The sequence below is a fragment of the Neomonachus schauinslandi genome, chromosome 3 (assembly GCF_002201575.2).
Source record: "Neomonachus schauinslandi chromosome 3, ASM220157v2, whole genome shotgun sequence".
NCBI classification, from domain to species: domain Eukaryota; kingdom Metazoa; phylum Chordata; class Mammalia; order Carnivora; family Phocidae; genus Neomonachus; species Neomonachus schauinslandi.
The window spans coordinates 124,402,878-124,426,532 of record NC_058405.1 but is presented as its reverse complement, the minus strand read 5'-3'; the positions used below and the strand labels follow the sequence as shown (position 1 = coordinate 124,426,532).

The following is a 23,655-nucleotide window of genomic DNA, read 5'->3' as shown; positions in this document are numbered from 1 at the left end:
TTATTCATAACCATGTGTTAATGTCCCACAGGACTTTGCATGTTTCATCTTTTACCTCTAACTATGGACACTGAGGCTTTGCTTTTCAGCGGCAGTGAACCCAAGCTGGAGAGGCCTTTAAGGGGGTGGGAGTACTTATCCTCAAGAAAGGAACAAATGTTTACCAGAGTATTTTATACTGAAAGTGCCAAATGCACAGACCTCATCTTGTCCCACTTCTCTCTCTCCAGCAACCAGAAGAGGGTTTGGCACCTTGCAACCACTCAAATATTTGGGGAGTGGGCAGAATAAATGGTAATAAATGCCACAGAGGATGGGAGGAAGGAAGGATGAAAGGAACCTACTGGGCAGGAAGGGAGGGAGAAAGGAATGAACCTACAGGGCACAGCGGGGAGCTGAGGAAGGGAGAAGCCACATCCAACCTTTTTCTCCTTCCTAAACTCTCTTTGCAAGACTGAAAGATGAGAAGCCGTGTGAAGCGATGGTTAAGAACATGGATTCTGATTTCAGGCTCCAGGACGTCCTAGCTGAGCGACTTGGACAAGTAACTTAACCCTTCTGTGCCTAGGCTTTCTCCCTGTAAAATAAACACAGTAAATGCTTAGAGCAGCTCCCGGGAAGAAGTATGTTCCACATAAGTATTTTTGTTATTTTTGGCATCTTGATGAGAAGGTAAGCCTGCAAGACAAGCTGGAAATTCCCTACGGAGGGTGAATTCAGATACTTAGCCTTTAAGAGCCATTCACAAAGACACAATCACCTTTTCTCTCCCTTTGCCTTCCAGAAGCTTTAAACACCCCACTACTTCCCAATAGACTTTCACTAGCAAAAAAACAGAGGCCTGGGTTTTAGTTGGGCTGCCAGCAGTAAGCCGCGAGTTTGCAGACCCCATGGGAGCCGAGCGCCAAGGTCCCTTTCCGCTAGGGCGGACCACCGTGTGCGCGCCGGGTGCCAGACGCGGGCTCACCCCGGCTCCGGCTCTCGCAACCCCGCCCGCGCGTCCCGGCGGCCCTGCACCCTGTGCTCCCCGGCTGCCGCCCAGCGCCCTACACACGGGGGAGGCGCCTCTCGGGCGCCCTCCGGCCGGGATGCCAGTGCCCGGCGCCCGGCGCTCCTTCGCCGGCATCCTGCCCGCGGCCTGCCCGCGGCCTTTATACCGAGCGGGCTGGGCACTCACTAATGTTTAACTCGGGGCAGAAACTTGGGAGCGCAGAGTGACTCCGCGGTCCCGAGCGGCGGAGCTGGACGCGGGTCTCTGCGGCTCGCCTGACTTCTGCCTGCGCTCCTGCTCCGAACACTCAGTTCCGGGCCCACACCGACGATGAAGGTGAGTTGAGTAGCGCCTTTCCCTAACCCCAGGGTCGCGTTGTAGGTGCTTCTTCACCAGACTCTCCCCCAAATTGACCCCGAAGCTCGAGGAACGGGACCACGGGCTCCTATTCGGTGGAAGCTCCAGGGCCACCCTGTGACAGGTGAAGGGACGTCCCAGAGCCCCCGCCTGGCGCTCGGCCCCCCGGGGTTTCTGCTAGTACCAGGCGCGAAGCCTGGGAGGACGCAGAGAGCCACCCATAAAACGCACGCTCGAATCCTCACTTGGCTTCTCCCTCACTCGGCTTCTGACGTGCAAGAGGCCGTAGAGAAGCAAACGCTAATGTGCTCTGATGCCACAAGTTCAAGAGCAACCGCTCTTGCAACCTCCGCACTCCAAACCCTCTCAGCCCACTGTGCCCCTCTTCTGGATGTTCGCCCATGGGCACATCCCGCCGCCTAGGGTGCAGCGCGGGCCCCGACACTCTGCCTCTGCCAGACTGGGGCCAAAGGGCTCGCTCTAACTGGATACGATTTGACCGGCTTGCAGACGCCGTGGAAGGTGCTCCTGGGACTGCTGGGGCTCGCTGCGCTCGTCACCGTCATCACCGTGCCCGTGGTTCTGCTGAACAAAGGTAGTAAGTTTGAAACATTTGCAAAAGATAAGACAATTGGAGACCAGGACCGGGTTCTGTCTTACCACACTAAGCACACGGAGAACTAAGGATCTTGCTGGGGGCTTGGACCAGTGCACCAGGTTGTAGCTGAGGCTTCCCTGGGGTTGTTGCTGCTTCTAGGGAGTGGCTAGATGCCCTTGGTGGGGTCTCCAGTGTTCAGGCTGCGAGAGCCTTGTATCATAAATACATACTTCCCGCAATCAAGGAAAAGTCTTAGGATTTCTTTTTCTTAAATTCAAGTTTAAATGTTTAAATTTAGTATGATTTAAATTAAAAAAAAAAAAAAACCTTTGTAGCTGGGACCTTCAAAGGAAAAGATGTGGCGTTTAAAGACTTCAAACAGTAGTAGGGATGTCATAAAAGGAGGGAAAAAAAAAATAAGAGAAGGCAAAGCCCCAAAATACAGTTTTGAGAAAAGACTACATGGGGAACCCAGGTTCTTTACCTTCTGGGACGATGAAAATGCATTAATCAGAGAGTTAAGATGCAGAAAAAACTACTTGACCATTTATAGAAATATGTCATAGTAAATCATAAAGCTGGTGTACATGGTAATATTCAGAGGGGGGTGGGATCAGTGATGTTTGGTGGATTCTTTCATTTAAAGCCGCCTTCATTTTTTTAGCTTGCCTGACTCAATTCAACTCTAGCTCTTACTATAAAACGTTCATGTAATGGGATACACATTATTGGATGCAAACAAGTGAGAACATCTAGTTTGGGTTTCTTCTGGCCTTACTTTCCTTTTAAGTAAATATTTACTTTCGTTTCAGTATTACACATTCTAGTCAGCCAACTGAAGCATTCTCTCTGGATGGTCTAGTCAACCAGGAAATGTGCAGACAGTGCTCACACACTGAGGGCTCTTCTCCAGATTTCAAGGGGACAGTTCAGAATTAGTTTGTGAAGCTGTCAAGAATTGTTTGCCTGGCAATTTCAGGGCCAGGGCAAAGGTACCAAAGGTTAAATACCTGAGTGTGCTGACCTATTGATAATGACTTTTAGTTAAGAAAGCAATGGTTACCACCATTTGAGATAATCCAATGGCAGACATCAGTTCCCTTACGTTTGACTTTGTGTTAAAATATAACTGTTTTCATAAAGTGATACTTTGTATATTTAAACAACCACACACACAAAGCTTAGTTGTAAGAACGGGTCATTCAGGGTGCCTGGGTGGCTCAGTTGGTTAAGCATCTGCCTTTGGCTCAGGTCATGACCTCAGGGTCCTGGGATCAAGTCCCACATCAGGTTCCCTGCTTAGTGGGGAGTCTGCTTCTCCCTCTACGCTCTGCCCCTGCTTGTGATTTCTCTCTCTCTCTCAAATAAATAAAATCTTACCAAAAAAAAAAATGGGTCATCCATACAATCAATAAATATTCACATGGCTGACATTATGTCCCAGGCATTGTGCTACTTGCTGCAAATACAAAGATTAAAATTTATAAATACCTCTGACCTCAAGAGGTTTATATCTACTGGGAGACAAATATGCAAAAAAATCAAAGTAACCTGGATAGGCCATTTGTCTCCAGAACATCATTGAGGCACCACAGCATCACTGGAAGGATGGGTGTAAAACTGTAATTATCAGAACTTTCCTTAAGGAAAGTTGGAAGGAACACTGAACTTTGATAAGCCACTTGAAATAGGCAGTGAAATAGCCTAGGGGCCTGGGTCATGCAACTGCCATCTAGGGGGTTTGGTCAAGTTAACTATGGGGGATTTTGCTTTGCTGGGTGGGGCATGCAGACTGGGGAGGGGCTGCCTTGTCATTTCCCTTAAACCACACCTAGTCTCTTCCCCAAAAGAAATTTGGACAAATATTTCAAGAACAGTCTTTTGATGGGACTTTTCCAGAGATTCATGTGTCTCCATCAAAGCATTATGATTCAATAAAATAATTTAGAGAGACTTGAGCAAACTTCCCTGTGGATTAGAATGTCAAGGAAGTCTTCTCAGGAGAAGTTTCTTCTATAGGGATGCTCGAATAGTTAATATCAGTGTCTGGAGATAAGGTTTTCCTGAAAATATAAATGCCTTACAAGTCACAGAGACACAAGATCGCATCCTCTAATTGGATCATAAAAGGACTCCTAGCAGAAGAGCAGGGTGGGCAGAAGCAAAAGGAGTTGATTTTAACCTGCAGATGATGAGAACTACTGGAGAATTTTGTGCATGCCTGGACTGTTGGGCCTGACAGTGGGAATGTGGGTTGAGTGGAGCAAGGCTAGAGGGGAAACAGGGAAGTGTCCCAGAAGAGTGATGGTGCAGAGCAGAATTTGAAGGCTATCAAGCTACTCAAAAATGTGAACAATTAGACTTCGTAAAAGGAATGGGAGGGTGGCTAAGGATGCCTCTTGGGCAACTGGGTGGATATGTGGTTTCATTGTGTGCTTTATTTACACTTAAGAAACAACACCCAAGTACTTCTCTTCCCATATTTCTTAATTGGTATATATGTATATATATATATATATGTATATATATATATATGTATATATATATATATATGTATATATATATATATATATATGCATATACACACACACACACACACACATATATATATTTCAGGAGAAAAGAGAAATCATCTTGTTTCAACTGCTGCTTTATCATAAATGAAAGCTCAGGAATGTGGCATTTGCACTAAATCAACAGTCTCATTCCTGGACTGTGCCACAATGAAGGACAGCATTCTTAACAAAGAATCCAGAATCACCACCCAAGAAATGTTCTCCATATTGTCAATCTAGGTTTAAAGTTAAAAAAAAAAAAAGTACTAGGAAGGAAAGAGGATAGGAGGTGGGAGAGAGGAAAGATGAATGGAAAGAAAAGGAGGGAAGAAAAGAAGGGAAGGGGAGAGAAGAAGATTTTGATAGAAAAACAAAGTCCTAGATCATGTGGAAAGCTAAGAAATAAACAGCCAAAAGGAAGGAGGATGAAATGAGCAAAACCAAGTTCATCCCCTGAGAGGTTGTTTTAAGAGAAGGTTAAGTGTTTCCATATGAAACACTGACTTTAGCAGAACTAAACACACCCAGAAGAGAGAGAGAGAGAGAGGCAGAGAGGCATAAGTTTAATACTACAGTATTTTTTTAGAATAAAAACTCCCTGAGGTCAGGAATTATGCATTTCGTCCAGCAAAATTAAAAGTTCACCTCCTTCTGTGTATATAATAAAAGATTGTATTTTTATTTTAAACCCTTCAGATATCCTATTATAGAAGGATATTACATTTAAACATTCAGTTTCCCACAGTCATCAGTAAAATAGATAAATATACTTTACTCTTAATGGAAGTATAGAAATCCTCATGGCTTACTGGTAATAAAACCTCTGAGTCAATATTTGTGATCCCTTTACTTCCCCTTTCACATTATATTATACACTATGCTTTTGCAAAATTTGTCAGGGCACCTGGGTGGCTCAGTTGGTTAAGCGACTGCCTTCGGCTCAGGTCATGATCCTGGAGTCCCGGGATCGAGTCCCGCATCGGGCTCCCTGCTCAGCGGGGAGTCTGCTTCTCCCTCTGACCCTCCTCCCTCTCATGCTCTCTGTCTCTCATTCTCTCTCTTTCAAATAAATAAATAAAATCTTTAAAAAAAAAAGAAAGAAAGAAAAATTTGTCAAATAGTTTTATTATTGAGTTGTTACTCATCAAATAGTTTTATTGTTGAGTTATTTGTCAAATAGTTTTATTATTGAGTTTTATTATGGGATAGAAACAGACCTGTTCTTCTTTTGTTCTTTTCACTGCTTTAGCAGTGAATTTCCTCCATATCTTCTTTCATTGCATAGGAAATTTGCTCACGCATCCATCAGTAATAAAAGGAAACCCAAATGTGAAGGAGACAGGAATAATCAGAGAAAGAAAAGATAACAACTATGAAGTTTGTCCGAGGAAGTCCAGGATCTGTTCCAGGTTTAAAAGCCCATAAGTGAGCCTGAATGAAAGCTTTGTATATTTCAGAGGACAATTTCTAAACAGTGAGTTCCGCTCGAGTTGACTTCAGCCAGCTCAGCTAACTGTTGTCAACCTTTGTCAAGTGCTCATGAGGTCAGTGGGTTGGTCTTTTTCAGGTCAGCACTTATGGTTCCCTAGCCACAGTATGTGCCTTAAATTTCTCTCATACACATCTTGCCTCTCATTCCAAAAGTGATCAGAGAGGAAAAGGGAAGACTGCCCAGTCGATGGATAGAGAAAGACAATGTAAAATGACTAACTAGAGCTGGATCAATGTACTTAACGAAGTGCTGACACCCATGGGAAACGTGACTGTAAACACATGCAGGACCACCTCACTTACCGAAGAGAAGGCATGCGGACCTGTAATAATAGTTATCATGTGTTCTCTCTGTGCCAGGTATTGGGCTGAAGGCTTTTAACGTACTTCTTGTTTGATCCTTAGGGCAACCTTTTGAGAGAGGTTCTATTACCATCTCCATTTTTACAGAAATGTGAATTTTACTTTGAGAGGTGCTTTAGTGATTTATTACTGCATAATGAATTACCCCAACACTTAAAACGACGAACATTTGTTATCTCACAATTTCTGTGGGTCAGGAATTTGGCGGTGGCTTAGCTGGGAGGTTCTAGCTCCAGGTCTCTCATGAGGTCTTAATCAAGATGTCATCTGAAAGCTTGACCAGGGCTGGTGGATCCACGTCCAAGCTCCGTCACGTAGCTGTTAGCTAGACATCTCAGTTCCCCACCGTGTGGGCCTTTCCACGGGATGGAAAGAAGGATCCAAGAGAGCAACCAAGTAGGAAGCCACAGAGCCTTTTGTGACCTAGCTTCAGAAGCGATACGCCATCACTTCTGCTGTATTCTATTGCTCACCCAAGCCAGCCCTGATACAATGTGAAAGGGCATGACGCAAGGGCAGAGTGTTAGCCACAGAGAGCTCCGGGGATCGTCATAGAAGCTGGCTACCCAAGAAGTTAAGGAACTTGCTCAAAGCTCCACAGAGTTGAGATTCACACTCAGGCAATGTGACTCTAGAGAGCTGGTGCTCTTAAACTCCAAATCATTCTGCTGGTTTTGATCAAGTATAAATTCATGTGGCCATATAAGCATAAAGTTACAATTTCCCATGTATCTGCCTATATTATAATTTCATGGCTGCTAATGCCTGGATGCCAAGTGTCCTGAAGTAAAGTTCCTGCTGCTTTTGCCTCCATTCCTATATAAAGCTGTAGACAGGGCGCCTGGGCGGCTCAGTTGGTTAAGCGACTGCCTTCCGCTCAGGTCACGATCCTGGAGTCCCGGGATCGAGTCCCGCATCGTTCTCCCTGCTCGGCAGGGAGTCTGCTTCTCCCTCTGACCCTAACCCCTCTCATGTGCTCTCTCTCATTCTCTCTCTCTCAAATAAATAAATAAAATCTTAAAAAATAAAAAAATAGCTGTAGACAGGCAGCGACTTCCAGCTCAGGTCCAGATTTGCTCCTTGTGCTCAGTTACACCTACTTTGTTTCTAATGCATATTATATTATTTTATTTGAACTTCACAGAACAACCCATTAAGGTATTAATATCTTTACTTGTTACACTGAAGAAACTGAGGCATAGAAGTTTAGGGCTTTGTGAGTAAGTCCTAGAACTTGGAAATCCAAACCTTTTGACTTTTAGCCTTTCCTGAGTCTGCTGATTTCCATCCATAGCTGTTTTAAAGAAATGCTTTGGTGGGAATTTTTGTAAGTGAATGATTAATCATGGCTTTATGGTTTGATGCTAACTCTTTCATTGTTGTAAACCAATTATCTTGTAAATATTTTTACCTTTAGTCTTCATAGCTCCATTATGACCTCCAAAGGAGGGTGTGTCTCAATCTGAGAGTAAACTAAAACTACAAAATCAAAACTTCTGAGTTAGCTGTTTTATTTTTGCCAAGTACTGTATTTTCAACTTTATATTTTCTTCAAAATTCTAACTTCCTAGGAAGTTTTTTAAACTTAATGATAAACCATTGACTTTAGTTACCCATATACATTTATGTGCACATTTCTTCATTATTTCGTTCACTGGGGAAGCAAGTAGACTCATGAGCTTGGGACATATATTTCAGCATCCAAGGCCCAGGAAGCACGGTAATTCCAGGCAGAGCCAAAGCCTGCCGGAACTTTGTTCCTGACACCCTGAGGACTACGGTGGCTCATGTTGTATAATAAAGGAAGAGGGAGCAGTAGGGGTATCAGCTGGGGACTACCACATACCCCTTCCCTGACCTTGCACTGGGTCCTCAAAACCAGTTGGGTGGCCCCAGTGACCTTAACACCATCCCTGTGGGGCTGAGACCACCTCTTTTTATTTTCCTCAGTTTTTTTTAAAGCCTGACCTGCTCAAGCTCAGGTCATGAGTTTCACGGATGGCTCTATTCCCCTGTTATTTTCCTTTTTTCTTTTATTTCAGGCAGGAAACTTGTACTATAAGACTTACAACCTCTTCAGAGCTGTGGTCCTGTGATGGCCAGATTCAGGATTTGTTAGCTCACCAACACGTCTGGAACAGTCACTGCGTGTCAGGTGTTATTGTGGGTCTAGGGGAGCTGACCCTAAACAGTAGAGATGAGGTGCCTGCTCCCATGGACCTTTACCGTCCATGGGGCAGGCAAGGAAGAGGAAAGCACTTGAGTCATTTCAGACAGGAATAATGCTGGGACAAAATTAAGGGTGATAGAAAAGGCAGGGGGGGGGCACCTGGGTGGCTCAGTCGTTAGGCGTCTGCCTTCGGCTCGGGTCGTGATCCCAGGGTCCTGGGATCGAGCCCCGCATTGGGCTCCCTGCTCAGCGGGGAGCCTGCTTCTCCCTCTCCCACTCCCCCTGCTTGTGTTCCCTCTCTCACTGTGTCTCTCTGTCAAATAAATAAATAAGATCTTTAAAAAAAAAAAGAAAAGAAAAAAAAGAAAAGGCAGAGGGACACAGAAAGGAGTTTCTTTTTATTCCAAGCATGAATGTGGATGATCTCAATTCCATTTTTAAACTATGTCTCTGACTCCTTCGTACATAATAGAGGCAGGTGGGGGGTATTTGTGAGAGACGATGGCAGATTGGACAGGGTGATAGTATTGGAAATGTAAAAAAAAAGAGAGATAAAACAGGATGTACTTTGGAGGTAAACAGTGTGTGGCGGAGAGCAAAGAAGTGAAAAGTGAGGGAAGGAGCACTGACGAGGATGACTCCTTGAACAGCCGTCTGCATAGTCCAAGTGGAGAACTTTCTCGTGCTCTCAGGGCTCTGTCTTGCCCACGAGAGCTAATCTACACCGCTTCCTTTGAACTAATTCCTTTGTTCTGCTGCATATGCTTCAGGGATCAAGAGGCAGGACTCAGGGAGGCCTTCTCCATTGTGCACCTAGCACATACCTGTCAAAAGATGGTAATTCCCCAGTTCAGCAAATATTTATGGAACATTTTATACATGCCAGGCACTTTGTTACCCATGAGAGATATAAAAATGATATACACAGCCCTTATCCTCAAACAGTTCCCAATATTAAAGGAAACATAAACATTAACTATAGTAAAAAGGGCTAAGTGTCCTTCTAGTAAATGATCGAAGTGCTATGGAAGCACTAAAGGGCAATGATAAATGCTGTCCAGGGAAGTCTGTACAGAAACCAACCAGGCATAAAGGATTAATAATTAATGGATCCGAATACAATCCTTCCAATAGTGGAGCCACCAGACTGCCTCCCAGGCATGCAGTTCACCTTCCTGTTTCGTCCTCAACTATTACGGCTCCAGATTCTGTAGGAGGACTGTGTCAAACAGAATGTTTCGGGCTGCAAGTAACAGAGTACCTGCCCAAAAGTTGTTTAAACTATAAAGTGTTACCGGGCGCCTGGGTGGCACCGTCAGTGTCTGCCTTCAGCTCAGGTCGTAATCTCAGGGTCCTGGAATGGAGCCCCACCTCCAGCTGGCTCTCTGCTCAGTGGGGAGCCTGCTTCTCCCTCTCCATATGCCTCCCTGCCCCCCTAACTCATTCTGGCTCTCTCTCAAAATCTTTTTTTAAAAAATGTGAACTATAGAGTATTACTATTGTCCTATCATTAGCCTTTTACATCACTGGAGGCGTAGAAGTGAGGCAGTTCTAGAGTTTGTTGATGCAGTGATCCAACAACATCCTCAAGGGCCTGGCACCTTCCATCTGTTCAGCTGCATCCCCCCTCAGACTGTTGGCTTATGTTCTCAAGCTTGTCCCCTTGGGGTCGAGCATGGGTGCCTGAGAAGCACATCATTTGCTCACACAGCTATTTCGCAGGGCAGAAGATGATGCTGTTCCTCATTCATAATCTGTTCTCTCAGGGAGGGAAAGCTTTTCCAGAAGTCCCTCGGCCCAAGGCAGACTTTCCCTCACATCTCATTGGCCAGATTTGTGTCACTGGTCCATTCTAATCTAATCACGGGCATGGGGAATGAATGTTGGGTTCTGGATTTTCTTTTGGACTAGATTATCAAGACTCACCTTCCTGGGACGCAGAGGAAACTCCTTCCTTAACACATGGAAGGGGAAGGGAAATTACCTAAGTTGAACTGGGAATTCCAAAAGAAAGAAATGCGGGCAGCGGGGGGGGGGGGGGGGGTGCTCTATGTAGGCATATCATATATTTTATCTTTGCTTTCTTTTCATTACACTGAAAGATTTAATTTGCTAACAAAAGAAAATAGATGTCAAGCCAGCTCTGATCTCTGAAGAACCTGATCATATAACTCTCCTTCCCCTCTTCTCACTTGCTTTCCTAACCACCTAAATTTATTGCACAGCATGGTGCTTCGATGATGTGCTTTTTATGAGAAAGGCATTTGGGGCCCAGTACCTGCTTTGGCTTGCCATCTAACATGATTAAGAATGGGGAGGAATTGAATTTGAAATATTTAAGATACAAATCTGAGACAGTAGAGCAGGTCAGAAACATGAGGGGAATTACTCTCAATTTTTTCATTAAAAGCCCATATAAATTGTCATATTTTATCCAATTAATAATGCGAAAAGGTAGTAGAAACAGTCAACAGAAAATAAAAAGAGCAACTTTTTGAAATACATGGTAAACATTAGATCTGCAAAAGTTGACCCAGGAAAGTAGGATTTGAAATAACTAATGGCTAGAAAAACAAAATACAATCAGTAAATAAAAGCAAACAAAATAACTTCATGGTGTCTGTAATTGATGACTCAAATCTTTTTTTTTTTTTTTTAAGATTTTATTTATTTATTTGACAGAGACAGAGATAGCGAGAGCAGGAACACAAGCAGCGGGAGGGGGAGAGGGAGAAGCAGGCTTCCCACCGAGCAGGGAGCCCTGTGCGGGGCTCGATCCCAGGACCCTGGGATCATGACCTGAGCCGAAGGCAGACGCTTAATGACTGAGCCACCCAGGCGCCCCTTTTTTTAAAGATTTTATTTATTTGACAGAGAGAGACACAGCAAGAGAGGGAACACAAGCAGGGAGAGTGGGAGAGGAAGAGGGAGAAGCAGGCTTCCTGCTGAGCAAGGAGCCCGATGCGGGGCTCGAGCCCAGGCCCCTGGGATCATGACCTGAGCCGAAGGCAGATGCTTAACGACTGAGCCACCCAGGCGCCCTGATGACTCAAATCTTTGTTGTTAAATCTCCAGGGGGGGAAATTAATCTATGCGGTAATGATTTTCTGAAGATGAAAGTGGTTTGACTGTACTGAAAAGAAAATCTAGAACCCAGTATCAGTGGCGTTTTGTAAGCCTGGCAATCCCACATTCCCCACCCGCTTCCTTACTGACGCTGCTGGTAGACTCTGTCATGTGTCTCCCTTCCCCAAGCCCCCAGCATCCCCTCAGCTGATGAGCTGGCTTCCTATTTTAATGACAAAAGAGAGGCCCTCAGAAGAGACTATCCTCCATTCCCACCAGCCCCTCTGGGCACTCACCTGCATTTGCCCCTCCCAGGGCGCTAGGTGAACTTTTCTGGCACCTGCTGGAAGCCAGATCCTCCTGTGGGCGCTGATTCCACCCCTTTTGCTTTGCATAGAAATAAGGCTCCAGCTATTTGTCCTGCCCTCTGCATCATCATTTTCTCCTCTCTATCTAATTGTGCTGTAACCTCTCACGAAAGGAAAGGAAAAGAGGGGGAGGGGTGGAGAGGAAAATCCTCCCTGGATCCCACATCCCTGCCAACCTCCCAGTCCTTCTCCCTGCTCTCTTTACCACAAAACTCCTCAAAGAACTTTGTCTTATCTCTGTCTACAGTTCCTCTCCCCATTCTTTCTTAAACCCACTGGAATAAGGCTTACCCCCACCGGCCACTGAAACAGCTCAGTTCTCCTCAAGGTCCCTGACCTGTGTGTTACTAAATCCAAAGCCCAGTTCTCCATTTGAGTCTCACTGTCCTGTCAGTTGGTCTTTCTTCTTTGCCACCTCCCCCTGGGTCTCTGCTCTTCTCCCGGTGTTCCTTCTACCTCACCACATGCCCCCTCCATTCTCCTTAAGAAGTTTCTCTTCATGTCTGACTTCTAACCTTGAAACCACCAGGGCTCCATTCTGGAACTTCTTCCTTCCTTCTTTCTTCATTCCACTGGGTGATTTCACGCGCTCCCATGGCCTTAAACACTATCTATAACGTGACAGTGCCTCAGTCGTCAGACCAGACCTCTTTCCGAAATTCTACATGTATATTTGAGTAGGCATCTCCATTTGGATGTTACTGGCATCTCAAAGCAACATCTCCCCAAAGTCCTGCCAAACCTATTCCTCCCTTAGAGCACCTTGTCTCAGCATATAGCAATTCCATTTCTCTAGTCTCTGAGCCCAAGATCCATGCAGCTCTTCTCAACTCCACAGACTCGTTTATACTCAACATCTAGGTCGTCAGCAAAATCCTATCACTTCTACTTTCATGTTCTTTTAAAATTTGACCATATCTCACCACCTCCACTGCTACCCCCAGTCCCGGATGCCCATCACCTTTCACCTGAATTCTTGCAAAAAATCTCCCTATTTCTTTAACTTTTCTCATCACAACAGGAACCAGAATTCTAAAATGACTCCCCAGGGACGCCTGGGTGGGTTCAGTTGATTAAGTGGTTAAGCATCTGACTTCAGCTCATCATGATCTCAGGGTCCTGGGATCAAGCCCCACACTGGACTTTACAGGGAGTCTGCTTGTCCCTCTCCCTCTGCCCCTCCCCCCGATCATGCTTTCTCTCTCTCTCTCTCTCAAATAAATAAAATCTTTAAAATAAAATAAAATGACTCCCCAAATTTCCTCCCTTCCCCCATGTACAATCTCTGAGGTCGTGAATATGATGGATTTAATTCTGGTGATTAAGTTGTGTTCTGTGCCACAATCCACTTCAAGAAAGGGAGATTACCCAGCTGGGCCTGACCTGATCACATGAGCCCTTTAAAAAAAAAAAAAAAGCAGAGTTTTTCTGGCTGCTCACAGAAGGGGTAGTCAGAGATTTGAGGCACAAAAAAAGATTTTTCACACCGTTGCTGATTTGGCGGGGCCCACGTGACAAGGGATGTGAGAGGCCTCTCGGAAGTGAGAGTAGTCCTTGGCTGGTAGCCAGCAAGGGAACGGTGACATCACTCCTACAACCGTGCAAAACTGAATTCTGCCAACAACCCGCATGAGCTGGGAAGCAGCTTCCCCCCTACTATACCCTCCCCACAGCCACCCCCACCCCCAGAGCCTCCGAATGAGGGTGAGGGCTCAGTGTGGCCAATGCCTGGATTTCTGAGACCCTGGGCAGGGACTCCAGCCATGCTAGGCTGGAATTCCCACCCACAGAACCCTGGGCTAATACAAAGTGCTGTATTAAACCACTGTGTTTGTGTCGTTTGTTAGGCAGCAACAGAAAACTGATACAGTGACCATTTTGAAACAGAGGTCTGATCACATTCTTCTCTGACTCCCCATCTTTCAGAGTAAACACCACAATCCTTACAATGACTCACAAGGCCCGTGTGACCCGAGCCTCACTGCCCCTCTGAGATCCTCCCCTGCTCCCTCCTCATTATCCTTCACCCATCCTGCCTCACAGGTTCCATACCTGCACATCTTTTTGCCAGGATCCCTCTTCCCTGGGACTAACTGTTGCTTGTCCCCTTACCTCCTTCGGGTCTCTGGCAAAATACCACCTTATCCTTGGGGCCTCCTCTCAGCAAATGACTGAACACAGCACTCTCCCCAGACCTGACACTCCTTTCCCCCTTCCCGGCTTTATTTTCTCCACGGCACCGATAGCTACCTAACATACTGCTTTATGTACTTACTGTTCCTTCCTGGGAGTGAAAGTTTTTGTAGGAGTGAAAGTTTTTGTAGGAAATGTAAGCTTCCTGGCAGTAAAAGTTTTTCTTGTTTTGTTCATGTTTTTCATGTTTTATGTCTCTAGAGCCCAAGGATATTTTTTGGCTAACATTTTAATGTTGCTGTAATTCCGATTACAATACTTACATTCACGAATAGGGAGTCACGTCGCCCAGTGTAGAGCACATCCCTTTGTAGAGCACAGTGCTAGCAGCGGTCTGATGAAGACAAGTCATCCTTCCAGCTTACTTATAACTTGTCGGGTTAGGACAAGACTGTCCAGATTAAATATTCAAATAATGATCTGAAAGTACTTGATTACTTGGCCAAACATATGGTACAGAAAATAAACCCTGAAGAAGACCAGGTCGGAGAAGTGCACCCACTTCGTGGTGTAAGTAGTGAGGGGTAGACCCAGAAGCATGAGGAGGGACGGCGAGAAGATAGAGACCACAGATGTGGATTGGTGATTTGAGATGTTTGCTAATAAAGAGAGGCAGAGAAATGAGGTGCAGGGTCAGGTAAATATTTTTTATGATAGCTACTCCCTGTGCGTGCTTAAGGACAGGGCAGAAGTGAGCAGTGAAAAGACACTGGATGCTGAGGGAGGAGAGATGAAAACATGTCCCTTAGGATAAAGAAGACAAAGATTGGAGACACGGGTCGGGCCTGTTTCTTCCTCCAAGTTTTGAGGAAAGGGTGGAAGCGTGGTGGGAAAGGCATAACCCAGAAGTGGGAAGCATGGTGAGGGGAAAGCCCCTTAGGGTGGTTTTGCTATAGAGGAAGAATCACTGTATCTTTTTATTGGGTGACTTCATACTCCTGTGAAAATGGGTACTGCAGGGCCTGAGTTATTCAGGGTTGTGTTATGTTTTACATCTAGGAAGCATGGAAAGAAAAGAAAAGAAACTTACAAGTTCTTACTTTAATGACTCCTTTTTAGGAGTTCGGGGAATAGATGATGAGTTTCTGGATGCACCGCGGAAGAGAGAATGAGGATGGTACAACCTCCTTTCCAAGAAGTCACAAAGCTGGCTTTTTTTTTTTTTTTAAGATTTATTTATTTATTTTGGAGGGGTGGGGAGGGGTAAAGGGAGAGGGACAGAGAATCCTCAAGTAAACTCCCTGCCGAGCGTGGAACCCAATGCAGGGCTCCATCCAAGGACCCTGAGATTGTGACCTGAGGCTAAATCAAGAGTCAGATGCTTGGGACGCCTGGGTGGCTCAGTCGGTTAAGCGGCTGCCTTCGGCCCGGGTCATGGTCCCAGGGCCCTGGGATCGAGTCCTGCATCGGGCTCCTCGCTCGGCAGGGAGCCTGCTTCTCCCTCTCTCTCCCTCTGCTTGTGCTCTCTCTGTCAAATAAATAAAATCTTAAAAAAAAAAAAAAAAAAAGAGTCAGATGCTTAACCCACTGAGCGCCCCAGGCACCTCACAAAGTTGCCATTTTTAACAACACTCTGGAGAGAAAATTCTGAGGTTTTCTAAAAAAAATTGGTACCCTTTTGATTTTGCAGCACTAGGACAAATTATGTTCTGAGGCAACCTACCAATTGCACAAGTCCAAATGATATTACCAACCTATCTGCCTGGATTCACTGCATTGAATTTGAACACTTCCATAATGTCTAATGTATCTATAGCAATTCACAAAAACTGCCAGCGTAGCATCTACCATGTGTAATCCCCCTCCCAGATACTCAGGTTGTTCAGAAGAGTGATTATAACCACAGGTTTTGGAGCCACGCTGTCTACTTCAAGTGTAGCTTCGGTGCTTAGTAGTCAAGGGACTTGAGTCCACTTACTCTCTATGCCTGCCTGCACCTCAGTTTCCTTACCTGTAAAATTGAGATGAGAATAACTTATTAAATGTACAACTCCTGGAAAGGCCCAGCACACTGGAATAATTCTGTATTTGTAGTTATGATTCTTTATGTATTTTTAACTTTTTTATTTTTTTAATAGTCCCAGAGGCAGGTACTGTAATAACGCTTGTCTCACACTCTTGAAAGTTTTGCCTGGAGAACTCTGGGAAGGGCAATTTTTATGGCAGTTTTGTTTTCCGATGATCATCTTTCCTTGTATCCTGGAAGACAAACACTTATCACAGAGTAGCCTTATTGATTATGCCTATAAATCTTTCTGGAAAGTTCTTCAGCGATTCAGTATTAGAACTTTCATGGTCACCAAAGGCTGATGTCCTCTAATCAGTGTTTCTTTCTAACACAAACTAATCATTCTTAGCTTGCATGGTAACACCTTCGCTTCATGTCACTACAACTACTTCTGAGTATTTTTCAAGAGAAAAGGGCCCTTTACTGAAATGGCTGAACGTTTCATGGGCCTGTGGGTCATTTATGCACATAGTTCATATGTTTCCACCTCTCAGCTGTTTCTCGTCACCTGAGATTACACTGGTTTAATGTCAGTCAATGTCATGGGGCATAAAAGCCTTACAAATATGAATGTCGGCCATTATTGTACCAGTCTTATTTATTCCCAGAAGAGTCCTAACAAGGGGAGAGGAAAACTATAATAGAATGAATGAATGAATGAATGAATGAATGAATGAATAAAGCACTTTCCATTTCAAAGAGGAATAAAGCAGCCCTGATACCCTGTTGGGTGCAGACTTCCTGTGCAGGCTACACTTCCTGACTCATTCCTGAGGTCAAGGCAGAGTGAGTAGGGCAATGTAAACTGGGTTTAGATCAGGAAGTCCCTCTGGCCTTGCACTGCTTTGCCAGTAGTTGTAGTTATCTTCATCTTGACCTGAATTTTGAGGCATGAATATTCTGCCCACTTTCGCTTTTCTGCATATATATTGGAGTCTTATGTTGATATTCTTATTGTTTCAAAGCAATTAGAGTTTCAACCTCAATCTTTCAAAACCAATCTTGGGAGCAGTTGTGTTTTTGTTGTGGTTTTTTGTTGTTGTTATTGTTGTTGCTTACAATTCTGAGGAATGTCTACATGGTGTCATCAAAGAAAAGCTAAGTCTGGCCACTTGTTTTTCTAAATAAAGTTTTATTGGAACACAGCCATTAAAATTACAATGTTGTCTGTGGCTACTTTCAAGCTACAGGCAGACTGGAGTAGTCGCAACAAAGATGCATGACCACAAAACCTGAAACATTTACAGTCTGGCCCCTTAAGAAGAGGTTGCCAACCCCAGGTCTAGATATTGGATGCTTAGAGCCTAAAATGACCTTATTTTATAGGCAAAGTGTGCAAGTCTTTATACTGTCAAAGTATAGTGGTGTGACAAATACGGAAATCACACCCGGTGTTTCAGAAGAGGGATTTACTCTAAAAATTGGTTGCACGGACTAAAGAGCAAAAGAGAAATTCTAAAGTAACCCAGAGAGAGAAGCTGCAGGAATGGTTTACGTTTGGGGTTAGGAACAAAGGGAAGAAGAAGGACACAGAAGATCTGGGCTCAAAACTGAAGGGTATGAGGCACCCAGCTGCTTCTGACACCGCTGGGAAGCATGACAAGGCAGGTTTGGGCATTCCAGGGGACCCAGAGGTTGGGCCAGGTACTACTTCTGGGCACACGCTCATGGGATCAGCCAGAAAAAGAAAGTTCTTCTTCTTCTCCTACTGGCCAATCCTCTAACTAGACCCATCTGACCAGTGCATTGCTCTTTGTATTACCACCATCACTTGGAGTTCACAATGCTTGTATTTGGAACCGTGTTCCTGTTTGTGTTCCTCTGTTAGTATTATCTGGCTTTTATTTTTTCATTCAACAAATACTCAGGGACTGTTTTTATATGCTGAGCACTGTTCTAGGCTGTGGTGATATAGCAGTAAACGAAACCAAACACAACAAAATCAGTGCCCCTATGGAGTTTACATTCAATCAAAGGAGGCAAACAGTAAACAAGATAAAGAAGTAAGATATATGGTATGATAGATGGTATAACTGTTAAGGAAAAAACAATAAAGCAAGAAGGGCAATAGAGAATGCCATGGGGAGATCAGGTCTTAAAAAAATATCTGGAGGAGGTAAGGAAAGCAAGCCTTGGGTATATTCGAGGTCAAGAACATTCCAGGAGGAGAGTACAGCAAGTTCAAAGTCCCTGAGGCGGCAGTGGGCAGAGTGTGTCTAGTGAACAGCCAGGAGGCCATTGCGGATAGAGAGGAGTGATACGAGGGGAGGAGGAGGAGGTGAGGCTGGAGTCATGACAGCCAGCCTCCCACTAAGTTGTTCCCTTTATCCCAAACTGTTGCTATTCTGGGAGATAATGCTTTGTACCACTTGGTTGGCCTTTCAGAGTAGACTTTTGAAAATACAGTGATTCCATCTCCAACCAAAGTTTGGTCATCTGCCGCTCTGATCTTACAAGTAAATGCATGGAGGATGCAGTCCCAGGTTCCCTAGGCTCTGGCTCCGTGGTCGGGCATTTATCGGATGTCACTTGGTGTACCTGGGATGTTTCTCTTCTTGAGGTGAATCTGGCAATTGTGAGTATAGTCTAACACCTCCTGTGTCAGTAATCGGAAAAATGTCGCTCTTCACAAATCCTCTAAGTCCACCAAATTCCATGTTTTCCCTCCATGCTACAAACTGCTGACTCCAGCTCTGGACGGGAGGGAGGTCATGAGACCAGTAGAAGGGCGAAAGAGCGGCTCATTAGCACTTAGCGAATGACTAGGTTGTTATCCTAGATGCTTTCTCGATATGTTGCTCTTATGCTGTCTTATTCGGATCATCTGGGATATGAACATCATGAAACTTATTATTTTAAACATTATTTTATTGCAGGTAAAGTCCTAATCTCAGCACCACTGCTCAGTCCTTGAGAGGAGAGACTCCTCTATTCATGTTTGTATCCTGACTGCCTAGCACACGCTTGGAACAAAATAACAATAAATAGTGTAACATATCTGGAGAGCTTCCTAAATTCTACGTCCCAAGCTAAGCATTTTACGTCCATTATCCCACTTAACCATGGCAAGTCCCCATGGGCTACGTAATGCTATATTCTGGTTTTATGGATTAAAAAGCTGAGGTTTGGAAAGATTCGGAAATTTTCCCAAGGCCTCAGTGCAAGAATTAGACCTAGGTTGAAATCCAGGCTCTCCGATTTCAAAGCCACCGAGGACCCAACACTTTATTGGTATCTGTTGGATCAGTTCAGATGGGTGGTAGCCTGCCTGCATATGCTACTGGATAATACAGGGTATGAAGTGCCTTCCAATCAATTTCTCCTTCTGCCTTCTTGATTTTGCTTCCTCTGTCCCTATGTCAAGGCTGCTATTTTGCTGTGGCAAATTCTGAAGCAACACTCGTTTCATTTCTTTAGCATCAATACAAAATGTTAACTGATTACCATATGGAACCCAAGAGCTCTATAACCAGATATCTTTTCCCTGTGTTTAACAACTTAATAAGTTTATGAGCTTAAAGAGCACATTTCTTTTTAGTTGCATTTCATTAGCCATTTTTTTACCAAAACAATTTATCTTTGTGAAGTAGAAATATTATATATCATAGCCCAATACAGACAAAAAAGTTTATTATTAATGTATACAAAATATTCAAATTATTCTGTAATCATAAAGTAACAAGTGGTCAAGGCAAGACGATTCCATGGAACCACACTACATCCTTACTTGGATCTTATAATTTTGGAAATACTTTTATTCAGAAATGATTTGGTCCTACAACAAGGATGCATTGAGAGGGGCGCCTGGATGCCTCAGTCGTTAAGTGTCTGCTTTCGGCTCAGGTCATGGTTCTGGGGTCCTGGGATCGAGCTCCACACCAGGCTCCCTGCTCCGCGGGGAGCCTGCTTCTCCCTTTCCCACTCCCCCTGCTTGTGTTCACTCTCTTGCTCTGTCTCTGTCAAATAAATAAGCAAAATCTTAAAAAAAAAAAAAATGCATTGAGATACCATTCACTTTGATAAGAATTTCTTATTAGGTTGAGTCATTTTAAATACTGCTATTCTACAATTTTTGACTGATAAAAATGACATTTTCATATGGTCCAACCCAATAGCTCTTCTCACCAAAAAAGTAAAATCTAAAGTTGTTAACCTTTTTTTTTTGATTTTGAAATTCAAGAAGACATGAATCTAAGAGTTTCTATAAAAGATGGGTAACGTATGATTAACTGCTTTACTTGGCTAGCATAATGCTTTGAACCGATAAGTCAAATGAACTACATGTCCCAGGCCCACCAGGAAAACCACACAAGCAGCCAAAGACCTTTATCTGTTGCCACAGCAGTGCCCTGTCAGTGAGCAAGGAGACAAGGGGAAAGAAACATGAGCGTGTCCTGTAAGTGTTTGACAGAATAGGTTGTAACTTGGCAGCAAACTAGGAACTTGCTAAAGGTCAAAACCTGGACTTGGCACTCACGTTTTACAGAACTCACTTATCTAGATGTTTCAGATGTATCTTCCAATGTGCACTGCTTATCAAATGGCAAGGCAAAAAACCAGGGAACATTTGTTGCTTGATTTGCTCCAATTTGTTCTGGCCCTGGGTAGCCAGGAGGTGGAAAGCAGCTTGCGGGGTCATCTTTAAGTGGCTGAGCGAGCCTGACACAAACCAGAGGCGGCCCGGGCCTTCACAGATGTCCTGGGCCATAGCAGGAGTGTGGCATCAGGGTTGATATCTGGGACATCAGCAGATGGATTAAAATTATCCTGGGCCCATTATGAGCAAACATGATAGGAGCCCAAACATGGTAGACATGATGGGTCTAGGAACGCTATGGCCTGAGGAGAGAATGAGTTCAGCATTGTCTGAGACAGGGGAGAGGTTAAGTGCTCAGTGAGCCATGCATCATGAAATGTGAAGGGTGGCGCCCTGGGCAGCGGGTGACATCACGGGAATTTTGCCTCAATTATTTTAATATTCCAGATTTAAGTGTGTTATCCTAAAACACCAGGGCAAATACCCTTACATGGGATAACATTTATTTATTTATTTATTTTAATTTTCTTTTTTCTTTTTTTTTTTTAATTTATTTATTTGAGACAGAGAGAATGAGAGACAGAGAGCATGAGAGGGAGGAGGGTCAGAGGGAGAAGCAGACTCCCCGCCGAGCAGGGAGCCCGATGCGGGACTCGATCCCGGGACTCCAGGATCATGACCTGAGCCGAAGGCAGTCGCTTAACCGACTGAGCCACCCAGGCGCCCTGGGATAACATTTAAATGAGAGAACACTGTACGCGTCATCTGTTATAAGTATTCGGTTAATTCTCTCCTTACAAAATCAAGAGGCAGTGAAAGATATGACTGTTTTATTAGATATATACGTTTTAGGTTGTTCAGGCTGCATTAACAAAAACACCATAGACAGGGCGGCTCAAACAACAAGTGTCTATTTCTCACAGTTGTGGAGGCTGGGAAGACTCAGGCACTGGCAGATTATGTGTCTAGTGTCTAGTGAGGGCCTGTTTCCTGTGTCCTCACATGGAAGGGACAAGAGAGTCCTCTGGGCACTAAGTTATAAGGGTACTCATGAGAGCTCTACCCCCATGTCCTAATCACCTCCCAAAAGCCCCATCTCCTAATGCCATCACACTGGGGATTAGGATTTCAACATACGAATTGTAGGAGGACAGAAACATTTAGTTCATTGCAATGTAAGTGTGTGTGCGTGTGTATGTATACATTGTTCATATACAATGGTCTATCTAGACATCTATATCAGCAGGTAATATAGGACTCTGAAGGTCTATAACCATTTATACCTTGAGTTGTACTAATTTTAGAATGTCTTTTGTGTCCATTTTAGGCTAATAGCTCTTGATAGCAGGGTATATCTCCTCAACAGTATTTTTCAAATAGTACTTACTTTATAGCTATTTGATGTATCAAAGAACAATTGGATGAATACAAACAATTGAGGGTATTTAGTGAATAAATTTACAGATCTGTAGCGTTTCAAATATTTTCTGTAGCACAGGGCTTTACTTCTTGTTTGGGGAAAGTTGGCAAGTTCAAGGGCTGGTTTTACCCATTTGCTCTATCTCTGCTAACAAATACAAATATCTTGCTAATTTTCCAGGGTGAAATGCAGGCCCAAATTGAAAAAACAAATGGTTTTGTTTTGTTTTTTAATCTTTAACTTCTTTAGCAAACTAGGCTTAAACAAAATCAATAAAGTAATAAAGTGTAACAGTTTTATCTATTGAAACTGAAAGTTTTGTAGGCAGACACAAGGCTATGTTATAAGATAAGATCCAGAGAAATAAAATCTTGAGAACATCTTTTGAAAGAGCATTTCCTGTGAGAGAATTCTCTTTCCACAGACTGTAAAAAATTAACAAGAGAACCTGCTACTGGCTTTTCAATCCCCAGAAGAGTAAGAACAGTTATAGAAAAGTTAGGATGGTGCCTGATTTTATGAGTGTATGCTTGCAAGTATGTGGAAAGAATAGAGTGTATGGAAGAACTCTTTAGGCTGTTTGTCATCAGCGGAGGGTCTGTGGTTGGGGAATCACAATGACTTCATTAGGCTCGTAGAATGCTATCCTGCGTCATACCTACTATGACATAGATCTGTGCTAGGTACTAAATTGATGAAAGATAAACAAACAACCCAAGGCCCTTTCATCAATGAGTATTTGGCCTAGCTCAGTCCACCACACTGGTAGGCATGGAAAAATAGTTACTGCCCAGAAGTTATTAATTACGAAAGCCAAATGAGTAGTGTGGGGGCAAAAATCAGAGGAGGCAACACTGAAGTCTAGATGAGAGAGGAGGGAGTTGGCAGGACTGTGGAGGACTCTGACAGTCCGGGAAGCGGTTGGAGACACTGCAGAGAAGAGGCTTGGGACAAACCGCAAGACAGAAAAGCCAAAGAAGGGGCGCCTGGGTGGCTCAGTCGTTAAGCGTCTGCCTTTGGCTCAGGTCATGATCCCAGCGTCCTGGGATCGAGCCCCGCATCGGGCTCCCTGCTCCACGGGAAGCCTGCTTCTCCCTCTCCCTCTCCCACTCCCCCTGCTTGTGTTCCCTCTCTCGCTGTGTCTCTCTCTGTCAAATAAATAAATAAAATCTTAAAAAAAAAAGAAAGCCAAAGAAGGCTTACTGGGTCCCGTAGGCAATCAGTGTGAGTGGGTTAGAGGGTTCATGCATGGAGTGAGTGGAAATGAGGCTGGAGAGGCTCATGCCAGACTGTGGAGCCCATGAGTGCCACACTAAGGAGTTGGAATCTTTCCGTAGGCAATGGCGAATCCAGGGAGGCTTTTGAGGAAAAGGTCACCGGGATGAAAGTGGCATTTTGGAAAACTCATTCCAGGGGTGGTACAGTGGGGGCATTGGACTGGGGAGAGACTAAGGGCAGGATACCCGGGAGAACGATTTCACAGGAAGAATCAACAGGGTTAACTAGATGCAGGTGGGAGTAAGAGAGAGGGAGACATC

The 23,655-nt window shown here is 44.3% G+C and overlaps 1 protein-coding gene across 1 annotated transcript in view; it reads left to right on the top strand.

Moving 5' to 3' along the window:
• Positions 1-1,270: 1,270 nt before the first annotated feature.
• The window catches only part of DPP4 (dipeptidyl peptidase 4), an 80,272-nt gene continuing 57,887 nt past the window's right edge, over positions 1,271-23,655 (top strand). Inside the window, exons 1-2 of the mRNA XM_021702790.1 lie at positions 1,271-1,327; positions 1,859-1,946. Of these exons, the coding sequence (XP_021558465.1) occupies positions 1,322-1,327; positions 1,859-1,946 (94 nt within the window). The 5' untranslated portion in view covers positions 1,271-1,321. The remainder of the gene's footprint in view (positions 1,328-1,858; positions 1,947-23,655) is intronic.